We start from the raw sequence: 12,096 nt of genomic DNA, 5'->3' as shown, positions 1-12,096 counted from the left end.
AGGTATAAATATACAGAGGGCGGGAGCTAGCTCCGTCTGGCCAGGCTGCGATAGGCTCTCCCACTCCTAAGCTTGCCATCCTGAGTGGTGGAAGATGGAGTCAGTCTCAGAGACATAGACTCAGGTGCAGACTGATTACCTATGGGCGTATACACAGAAGTTGTGCCTGGCAGATCCTTTACAGCTGAATTTTTTTTTATATTTGATATATTTCATCAACTCACATAACATCAATTTTCTTTACTATTGAATTCTATTACGGCAGTCAGCAGATTCCAAAACTATATCTGAATAAAACATAATGTTATAATCATATAACGCCTGTGTTCTAATGAAGGCAGATATTTCTAATGACTGTTCATGTGGACCATGAAGCTCAGACTTTCTTCTCGCAGATGGCATAACTGGAATCACTGCAATATTTGTCATCCCAGTTTCCTCCCATCAACACCTGGGCACTGTCTTCACTACGAAAAGTATTTTTGGGCTCATTAGGCATCCAGGACCTGTAACAAGAAGGCAACTTTATGAATGCACAGATTTTAGGAAGAACAGACAAAGAGAGAGGAGGAAGGACATAGCAGGGTCTATGTGTTTCTTTGAGCCTTCGAGACTCTATGACAATATGTCTCACAGTTGCTAAAAATGGCTGCTCTAAAATGAATACTGTAAAATTCCTGGATACACTTGAATTAGGAAGATAAGGTGAGGAGCAGAAATATAAAGGGAAAAAAAACAGAGAACAACAATGATGAAGCAAGAACAATTGTTAGCACAGCGAGTCAGGCCAAATAGTATCAGAAGTAGGCCTCACACTCGAGTACTCTAGTTACGCTTTCTAAACCACTTCTAGTTATAGTCTGCCGACCATACTAACATACTCATATTAGCTCCCCTAGTGCCAGTATGAGACTTACCATAGCACCACAGTGCCATCCTCATAGTTTAGTGGCCGTATTTCGAGCTCGACAGTAGCCCCAATAGACTCAGCCTCATAGCAATTTCCAAAGTTCCAGTTATTTTTGTACTTATCCTACCAGATTTAAATTAAATCAGAACCCACTGACCTGTTCCATGCTCCTTTATTGCTATATCCACCACTGTCATAAGCCAAGAAGTTACGTTTGAGCAACCTATGAGCGCCGGTATCCTGCAAACTCCTCATCGCCATAGAAGAGTCTATGTTACAGGAGCGGTCTATAACTGATTGCTCAAGGATGTAAGACGTAACCCAAATCCTGCCATTGAGCACTCCATGCAGATAAATAAAAAGCATTAAACTCCACCCATGTAGAACAATTTTACTTCACCATGGTCAGCTGCATCTACACGTGCCTCATCTTTTACTGTGGCCATATACCTAACGAAAACCATTACCGGTCTGGTCCTAAATGATCAATCATTAAAGGAGCATACACTGATGAAAATTTGATATTTGAGATGATGGGAAGGACCTTCCATGTGCATTCAGCATATCACAAAATGCTACTGATCAGTAATGATCGAGAACATTTAGAAAAAAATTCCAGTTTCCATCATTCAAAATAATAATAATTTTAATGTCATACACATGCTAATGGTTAACGAAAAATATCGCCAGTACTCAAAAATATCACATTTTGATCAGATCTATTACTAAGATATTTGTATCAAGAGGGTACATCATTGATGTAAATCAACACGTATTATGGACCATGATGCAATTCTGCAGACTACTGAAATCAAACATTCCCTAAAATTGGTGAATGTTCCACTTGGTTAAGGAAAGCTCCATTCCACTTTACTCTTGTATAGAAGAGGTTCAATGACAACTGTGGTCAATACAAAATGGCGCCTAGAGAGGTTGTCTTGTTTTTATCACCGACCATACCCAGCTTTCCTGTCCTCGGCCCATTATCTTGTGGACACTGGTGTCTACCTTGAATAGTTGATATTATGTAGTGTAAATTTAGATTGAAGTGACGCTCTGGGCCAAAACTCTGCTTTTGTCTAGTACCATGGAGATCTACATCTTCTAAAAGTTTTATACTTACCTGAATATCGCCATCTACTGCCCTCTATTACATGAAGCTTGTGTCAGCTGTGATAACATGACCTCCAAACAGCACTGGCATGAGACAGATAACAGGCAGCACAGGAAATACTACAATTGCCAACTGCAGATAAGTAAAAGATTTTGGTAAATATTGAAGTACATGGGTTTGGTCTAAAGTGGAATTTTCACGTTTTTTTTCTCCTAGGACGTCAAATTAATGGTGTAAAGTTTTTTTTTATCCCGGCTAAATAAGCCAAGTTACAGTAAATTGTATGTAGGAAGGGGGAAGAGTTATATGGGTTATTACCTCAGATATAGTGCGCACAGATAAGCTGTGGATTAGTGGTGGCCATTTTTTTTATCATGGAAAGCTTACTTATATGAGGATTTGTAGTCTGTTCCATCGACCCATGTCCAATTCCCTTCTTCCTCGATGTCATTTAGACCAATCCAGTAAGGTGTGTTCCCTGTTTTTCCACTGATAAATTTCTGTGAGAGCAGAGAAGGAAAATAAAGGTTCAACCTTTGTTTATATTGAACTAAAATGTGTAATTACCTTTGGTGACGAACCAGAAACGGGTAGTTCCCAAATGACTGTATAGATGGTATGGAAAGGCTGTAGAGTGGTAGACAGGTTTTTAACTTTTGCCACGATTTAGGCATTTTGAGGTTATCCCCGAAACATGGATCTCCCATTTTTCCACTGAAAGTGAAAAGTGCAGGGATAGGCTGTATATCTGTCAAAGTTTTGCCCCCTCCAACAAAGGAAGAATGACATTTTTCCTCATTGATGGACACCCCTGCTTAAGGCAGATTGAGGATATAACTTAATTTCCATATATCCTCTGTTAGCCAGAACACAACCCAATAAACCAGTTACTTCAGTGGGCACTTCTCAGGGTATGTTCACACGCTTAACAAAAAACGGCTGAAAATACGGAGCTGTTTTCAAGGGAAAACAGCCTCTGATTTTCAGCCATTTTTTAATTAACTAGCGGTTTTTGTGGCCGTATTTGGAGCTGTATTTCTATTGATTCAATGAAAAACGGCTCCAAAAACGGCTCAAGAAGTGACAGGCACTTCATTTTACGGGGCTGTTATTTGAAAATGATGCGTAAAAAAAATGCCCCGTCGGAACAGAACGCCGTATTTCCCATTGAAATCAAAGGACAGATTTTTGTAGGCGTTCTGCTACCGATTCTTCAGCCTTTTTTCGGGACGTTTACGGCCCGCAAAACTTCTGAAAATAACCCGTGTAAACATACCCTTAATCATTTGTTTGATTGAATAGCAGCTGATTGTGGATAGTTTCCAGTGACCAACCTATAGCTGGTGGATTGGCTATATGAAGAAATATCGTCTTAACTGGACAACCCCTTTAATTTTCATTTAGAGGGGTAATTTGGTCTAAACATTGTCCTTCATCCATTGTTTACAACGTAAGAGATCGAAAATTGAGAATCTTCAGAAGTTTTTAATGGGTAATTGGAAAGAACCATAACTGATGACCAATAGCGAGCTTTTCGAGACTACTTAGGTCTATTCATCAGGCATGGTTTAAAATGCTATTAAGTCTGTAATAAGAATTATAAATTATATCTCACCTGTTCATTTTCATTGTCAATTACAAGTAAGTCAGCGCTCTTGTATAGACACATGGTCCTGGCCTTATGCCAGTTAGACTTGCTGTTTGAGAAGAAGTAGCAATTGCCTTCAAACAATTGCCAAACAGTATCACAGGTGCCCCTCTCTGTAATAGATGAATGTGATGTTACTATGGATTATGCACTTAAGAAGAGAAAAATCCACTGCTCTCAACATTCAGTAAAAGTTTATTCTGCTTTATTAGCAAAAGCAACGAGAGGATGTGGTGCAATAGCCTACGGCCATTTCGTGTGTGCCCACGCTTTGTCAAGTCCTCCTAGGTGCTCCGAGAGACAGAACATTGCCGTTCAGTTTTCTTCCTCTTCACTATTGAATTACTATAGACTATGTAGTCTACTTGGGGCATAACAATGGTAACTGGGTACTAACAACTGGGCCATTAAATAAAGCTTTCAAATTGTGGTGGTTACTAAAACATGGTTCCAATAATCCTCCACCATAATTTGTTTCTATACTAATATCACAATAGAAAACATCTTAAAAATAGGTGGTGCTCCTATGACACACTGGGGAGACGAACAGATTTCATATTCTGCCATACAGCTTCCTATGGACGAAAATATGGACTTCTCTAGATGTCACCATCGAAATTATTGTTGTAGGGAAATCATAACAATAAAGGCTATAAACGTGGCCCTTTGGCAATTTTCCAATGACTATGTTTACTTGTCTTTCCTTGCTGATGGCAACAATTATTTTCGATCCTAAAAACTAGATTTATGCATTGACTTAAATTAGGACATATTTCTTAAACGAAGACATGTGAAAAGAACAGGGACGTAATTGTAGGGGGTAAAGAGGTTGGAGTCACACATAGGCCTTGGAGCCTGTGGGGCCCAAAAGGTCTCTCTGCCCCACATGGATAGACTGGTGCTATAAATAATAAATATTAAAAAAAATCGGTCCTGGCTTAAAGCAAAAGGCTGCACTACTAAGAGATTCCATTCATTTTTTGTAGGCAACACCTCTATAGGTATCCATTGAAAAAAAAAAAAGTATAGCGTACGGTATACGTTTTTATACAAAAAGTGGCAAGTCACTGTCTACTGGCATATTAAAGATATTAAAGCTAGAGATGTTTACATGTAACAGAGGCCGGTGAAGGATGTCATACAGTGTCATCCATATCCCTTAAATTATTTATTCAGGCAAAGTAGTAAAACATAATAGTGGCAACTTTTTTCACTTCAAAAAGACTTCTGTAAACGTCAAAACGTCGTACACTATTATGTTTGTCTGAATAAATAGTTAAAAGGATATGATGATGTCCATCTTCTACTTTTTGTAGACTATATGATGTTGGATTGGGACTGATCTATTCAGGATGGGCCATGCCTTTTATTAGAAGGGATCACTGTGCAGCTTCCAAACCCCAATTTTTTTCCTTCTATACAGTGGCATCCGCCTCCCATAGGGTCCCATTGTAAAAAAAATATATATATACATTTAATGTATATGTTTTTTCACTGGATGCTGTTGTATGGAATAATGTAGTTTACTCCATTTTTCCATACTACCTTTTTCCATACATTTTATTCCAGTCTACTGACTTAAACTGGGCGATCGGGATGGCAATGGAAGCCTATGGACACATTTATCGTGTATGTCGGAAGCTTTTTCCGGTGTACACTTTAAACGTATGGCAGAAACGTAATGTGAATGAGGCCTAAGTCTTGTAAGTTGCGAGATGCGGCCTACATGAATCATACTTGTTATTCCAGCACATCCCATAGATGCTCGATCGGATTGAGGTCTGGGGAATTTGAAGGCCAAGTCAACACTTTGAACTCTTTGTTATGTTCATTAAACCATTCTAGAATCATTTTTGCAGTGTGGCAGGACGGATTATTGTGAAAAAGGCCACTGCCATTTGGGAAATATGTTGTCATGAAGGGGTGTACTTGGTTGGCAACAAAGTTTAGGTAGGTGGTACATGTCAAAGTAACGTCCACATGAATGCCAGGACATAAGGTTTCCCAGGAGAACATTGCCCACAGCGTCACACTGCCTCCGCTGGCTTGTCTTTCTTCCCAAAGTGCATCCTGGTGCCATTTCTTCAGCGACGCGAGAGCACCCAGCGGTCCACATGATGTAAAAGAAAACCTGATTCATCACACCAGGCCACCTTCTTCCATTGCTCCATGATCCAGTTCTAAAGTTCTGGCGCCATTGTACACACTTTTGGCAGTGGACAGGGTCAGCATGGGTGCTTTTGACTGGTCTGTGCGTGTTCTGCCACTTTTCTATCATAACCAGCAGTAACTTTTTCAGCAATTCATGCTACAGTAGTTCTTCTGTGAGATCAGACCAGTTGAGCTAGCTTTTTCTCCCCCATGCACATCAATGAGCCTCGGGGCGCCCATGACCCTGTTGTTGATTCACCGCTTGTGCTTCTTTAGAACATTTTTGGTCTGTGCTTACGACTGCATATCAAGAACTACGAACACACCCTGCTGTTTTGGAGATGCTCTGACCCAGTCGTTTAGCTATCACAATAAATATCCAGGGAAATGCAAGCCTCGTTCTCCTCCGACAATATTAACATTCATGAATAACCGATTAGTAAGACACTGACCAAAAATGGAATCGATGGGAGAGTTGCAAGGCGAAAACCACTGCTAGCCACAAAAAACATAAACGTTTGTTTCACACTCCCAAAAACAAGACATAACACCTGATAAATCTCATGAAAAGTTAAAATGAAAACATCATCTCAACAATTAAACGTGGCGGCAGTAATGGGATGGTTTGAGGGTGGTTTGCTGATTCGGGGCCTAGGCAACTTGCCATAAATAATGGAACCATGAATTTTGTCCTCTAACAGAAAATCCTGAAGGAGAATTTCAGGCCACCAGTCCGTGATCTGAAGCTGAAGCATAATTTAATTATGCAGCAAGACAACAATTCTAAGCACAAAAACAAGTCCACGTCTGAATGGCCCCGCAAAAATTGCAAAATTACGTTTTGGCGAGGCCTAGTCAGAGTCCTGAAATTAACCTATTTAAAATGCTGTAATACTCCAATATGGCTGAATTAAAGAACTTTGAGGCTATATTCACACGACAGTGAAAAAAAATGTCCATTAAAAACTCTGTTTTTCATGGCCATTTTGCATCAGTGTCTCTAAATTTTCATCCATTTCCAGTCCGTCTGTCTGTTTTTAATGGCCGTTTGACATCCGTTTTCCATCAGTTTTTCATGGGTGTTAAAAAACTGATGAATTTCATTGGTCAGGCTTTTTTTGTCCCAATCCCCTGAAAACACCGAAGGTCACATGTTCACCTAGACGCTATTTACAGCCTCCCTGTATATGATGCCACACACCTCCCTGCATGTGATGCCACACACCTCCCTGCATGTGATGCCACACACTTCCCTGTATATGATGCCACACACCTCGCTGTATATGATGCCACACTCCTCCTGTATATGATGCCACACAGCCTCCCTATACATGATGCCACACAGCCTCCCTGTATATGATGCCACACACCTCCCTGTATAGGATACCACACACCTCCCTGTATATGATACCACACACCTCCCTGTATATGATGCCACACACCTCATGTATATGATGTCACACACCTCCCTGTATATGATGGCACACACCTCCCTGTATATGATGCCACACACCTCATGTATATGATGCCACACACCTCCCTGCATGTGATGCCACACACCTCCCTGCATGTGATGCCACACACTTCCCTGTATATGATGCCACACACCTCGCTGTATATGATGCCACACTCCTCCTGTATATGATGCCACACAGCCTCCCTATACATGATGGCACACAGCCTCCCTGTATATGATGCCACACACCTCCCTGTATATGATACCACACACCTCCCTGTATATGATACCACACACCTCCCTGTATATGATGCCACACACCTCATGTATATGATGTCACACACCTCCCTGTATATGATGGCACACACCTCCCTGTATATGATGCCACACACCTCCCTGTATATGATGCCACACACCTCCCTGTATATGCCACACACCTCCTTGTATATGATGCCACACACCTCCTGTATATGATGCCACACATCTCCCTGTATATGATGCCACACACCTCCCTGTATATGATGCCACACACCACCCTGTATGTGATGCCACACACCTGCTGTATATGATTCCACACGTCCTGTATATGATTCCACACACCTCCTGTATATACCACACACCTCCCTGTATATGATGCCACACACCTCCTGTATATGATGCCACACACCTCCTGTATATGATTCCACACGTCCTGTATATGATTCCACACACCTCCTGCATATACCACACACCTCCCTGTATATGATGCCACACACCTCCTGTATATGATTCCACACACCTCCTGTATGTACCACACACCTCCCTGTATATTATACCACACACCTCCCTGTATATGATGCCACACACCTCGCTGTATATGATGCCACATACCTCCTGTATATGATGTCACACACCTCCTGTATATGATGCCACACAGCCTCCCTGTACATGATACCACACACCTCCCTGTATATGATGCCACACACCTCATGTATATGATGTCACACACCTCCCTGTATATGATGTCACACACATCCCTGTATATGATGCCACACACCTCCCTGTATATGATGCCACACACCTCCTGTATATGATTCCACACGTCCTGTATATGATTCCACACACCTCCTGTATATACCACACACCTCCCTGTATATGATGCCACACGCCTCCTGTATATGATTCCACATGTCCTGTATATGATTCCACACACCTCCTGTGTATACCACACACCTCCCTGTATATTATACCACACACCTCCCTGTATATTATACCACACACCTCCCTGTATATGATGCCACACACCTCATGTATATGCCACACACCTCCCTGTAATATGAGGCCACACACCACCCTGTATATGATGCCACACACCTCCCTGTATATGATGCCACACACCTCCTGTATATGATGCCAAACACCTCCTGTATATGATGCCACACAACTCCCTGTATATGCCACACAGCCCCCTGTATACGATGCCACACAACTCCCTGCATATACCACACATCCTCCCTGTATATGCCACATAGCCCGACATAAATGCCGTACATATTCACCGATGCAGCGCTGTCTTCACGCGTGGTCTCTCATCTTCACGAGATCTGTGAAGGTAGTGTGATGACGTTATCGCATTGCCTTCGCAGAACCCGGGAAGACGAGAGACCACACCTGAAGAGGTTGGCGCTGCATCGGTGAGTGTCATCGCGTCGCCGATAGCCAGCAAGGGAACTAGTAGTTTTAAAGTGGCCTTGTGTAAGGGTATGTTCACACGCAAATGCAAAATACATCTGAAATTACAGAGCTGTTTTCAGGCGAAAACAGCTCCTGAATTTCAGAAGTTTTTGTATGTACTCACGTTTTTCGCTGCGTCTTTTACGGATGTAATTGGAGCTGTTTTTCATTAGAGTCAATGAAAAACAGCTCCAAAAACGTCCCAAGAAGTGTCCTGCACTTCTTTGACGCGGGCGTATTTTTACGCGCCGTCTTTTGACAGTGACGCGTAAAATTACACCTCGTCTGAACAGAACATCGTAAAACCCATTGCAAGCAATGGGCAGATGTTTGCAGACATAATGGAGCCTGAATTACGTCTGAAAATAGATCGTGTGCACATACCCTTAGACTGCATCCTTATGCAGATTTTGTGGATTCATATCATGCTTTTCTTGCTATCTAGGTGAAAGTAAGCATGATCTAGGGCTCTAAAAGAAAACCTTAACGTGTACCTATACTTTCAAAAAAACTTTTGACATGTCATAGTAAGTGAGAAGTAGTAAGAAGTTTTGATCGGTGGAGGTCCAACCACAGAGACCCCCACTGATCGCTAAAACTAAGCGGCAGCACCCAAGTGTTTGTTTCTGCTCGGCTTTCCTTGGAAAGCCAAACGAACAGTGTATACGTACTCATGGACTTTCTATTGAGCCCACACACCGCTTGCTAGTTTTTTTGAGGAAAGCCGAGCATAGTCAATCAGAAACTAAGCGGCATAGCGCTTACCTGAGCGCTTCTGCCCTTAGTTTAAGGCTGGGTTCACACAACCTATTTTCAGACGTAAACGAGGCGTATTATGCCTCGTTTTATGTCTGAAAATAAGGCTACAATACGTCGGCAAACATCTGCCCATTCATTTGAATGGGTTTGCCGATGTACTGGGCAGACAACCTGTCATTTACGCGTCGTCGTTTGACAGCTGTCAAACAACGACGCGTAAAAATACAGCCTCGTCAAAAGAAGTGCAGGACACTTATATACATTATATGCAGGACACTTATATACATTATATGCAGGACACTTCTATACATTATATGCAGGACACTTCTATACATTATATGCAGGACACTTCTATACATTATATGCAGGACACTTCTATACATTATATGCAGGACACTTATATACATTATATGCAGGACACTTATATACATTATATGCAGGACACTTATATACATTATATGCAGGACACTTATATACATTATATGCAGGACACTTATATACATTATATGCAGGACACTTCTATACATTATATGCAGGACACTTCTATACATTATATGCAGGACACTTCTATACATTATATGCAGGACACTTCTATACATTATATGCAGGACACTTATATACATTATATGCAGGACACTTATATACATTATATGCAGGACACTTATATACATTATATGCAGGACACTTCTATACATTATATGCAGGACACTTATATACATTATATGCAGGACACTTATATACATTATATGCAGGACACTTATATACATTATATGCAGGACACTTATATACATTATATGCAGGACACTTATATACATTATATGCAGGACACTTATATACATTATATGCAGGACACTTATATACATTATATGCAGGACACTTCTTTCAGACGTAATTTGAGCCGTTCTTCATTGAACTCAATGACGAGCAGCTCAAAATTTACGGCTGTCAGAGAAGCCTCGCAAAATGCGAGGAGGAGCATTTACGTCTGAAACGAGGCAGCTGTTTTCTCCTGAAAACAGTCTGTCTTTTCAGACGTAAATGCCTGCTATCGTGTGCACATACCCTTATGGATCGGTGGGGATCAGTGCTTGGACCCCTACTGATCAAAACTTCTGACATGTCACTATGAAATGTCAAATTTTAAATCCACAGAAACCGTTAAAGCAATCTTTCAATGCAAAGAACCTGCTCACTAAACTGTTTCCATATCTTCGCAGAAAGTGGTCATGAATGTTAAAGAGGCTCTGTCACCAGATTCTCAAATCCCTATCTCCTATTGCATGTGATCCGCGCTGCAATGTCGATAACAGTAACGTGTTGTTTTTTTTTTTAAACGTTCATTTTTGGCCAAATTATGAGCTATTTTATATATTTGCAAATGAGCTTTGAAATGGACAACTGGGCGTTTTTTTTTCGTTATGTCCAACTGGGCGAGTATTGTGTTTTTAACTGGGCGTGTTTACATGTATGACGCTGACCAATCAGTGACCAGTCTGTAAGGGGGTCGAACACTGTACTTCCCCTTACGTAAAAGAACTGAGTTTATGCTTTTTATTAAGTCTGTTCCATTGTCTATTTGTTTTGCCTTGTATGTATTAAGTGTGTATCAGCTGTAATAATTTACTTTGGCCACTAGATGGCTCCATCCTGGCAGGAAGAGATAGAAAGCAGGAAGGAGGAAGTGACGTGCAGGGCAGTGTGACTGGAGAAAGACTGAGAGGGGCTGCTCAGAGTGTGTGAGCGAGGAGGCCCAAACACTGACACCATGGAGTAAGCGGGTGAGCTGCAATATACACACGTGGCAAGGACTCGAGTGAGGGACCTGAAAACCCTGAGTACTGAGCGGTGCTGCTACAACTAGGTCCGAGTAATAACATGGAGATTCAAGCCAGTTTATGGAACACATGGAGCAGTAAAGACTTGTCCTCCCCTTTGATAGCCAAAGACTGGTCTGAGGACACGAGTAAAGTAAGTGACCACAATAGATGGCCACCCGGATCACAGATAAGGGTGTGTGTGCAGTGTCTAGATATGCAAGGTGGGCCGGGAGCCACCAAGGACTGTGAATACCCAGATTGCTAAGCAGGGCATAAGCCACGGAGTACTGCTCGAACTGTATGCCAGACGGGGCGGGAGCCGTCAAGGGCTGTAATCAGCCGGATTGCCAAGCGGGGCGGGAGCCGCTGAATAGGCCTAAGTGCTAGATATGCCAAGCGGGGCGGGAGCCGCTGAATAGGCCTAAGTGCTGGATTGCCAAGCGGGGCGGGAGCCGCTGAATAGGCCTAAGTGCTAGATATGCCAAGCGGGGCGGGAGCCGCTGAATAGGCCTAAGTGCTAGATATGCC

The 12,096-nt window shown here is 42.0% G+C and overlaps 1 protein-coding gene across 1 annotated transcript; it reads right to left on the bottom strand.

Annotated features, from left to right (window-relative positions):
- Window positions 1-340: 340 nt before the first annotated feature.
- On the bottom strand, window positions 341-5,904 carry LOC142750547 (hepatic lectin-like). The gene is made up of 4 exons (XM_075859549.1): window positions 5,826-5,904; window positions 3,640-3,785; window positions 2,412-2,524; window positions 341-506 (listed from the first exon to the last, which is right to left on the bottom strand). The coding sequence occupies exons 1-4, from the start codon at window positions 5,902-5,904 to the stop codon at window positions 377-379; spliced, it is 468 nt and encodes a 155-aa protein (XP_075715664.1). The 3' UTR covers window positions 341-376.
- Between the last annotated feature and the right edge of the window lie 6,192 nt (window positions 5,905-12,096).

The sequence above is a fragment of the Rhinoderma darwinii genome, chromosome 3 (genome assembly GCF_050947455.1).
Source record: "Rhinoderma darwinii isolate aRhiDar2 chromosome 3, aRhiDar2.hap1, whole genome shotgun sequence".
In the NCBI taxonomy this organism is placed as follows: Eukaryota; Metazoa; Chordata; class Amphibia; order Anura; family Rhinodermatidae; genus Rhinoderma; species Rhinoderma darwinii.
This window is presented reverse-complemented; position numbering and strand designations above follow the sequence as displayed.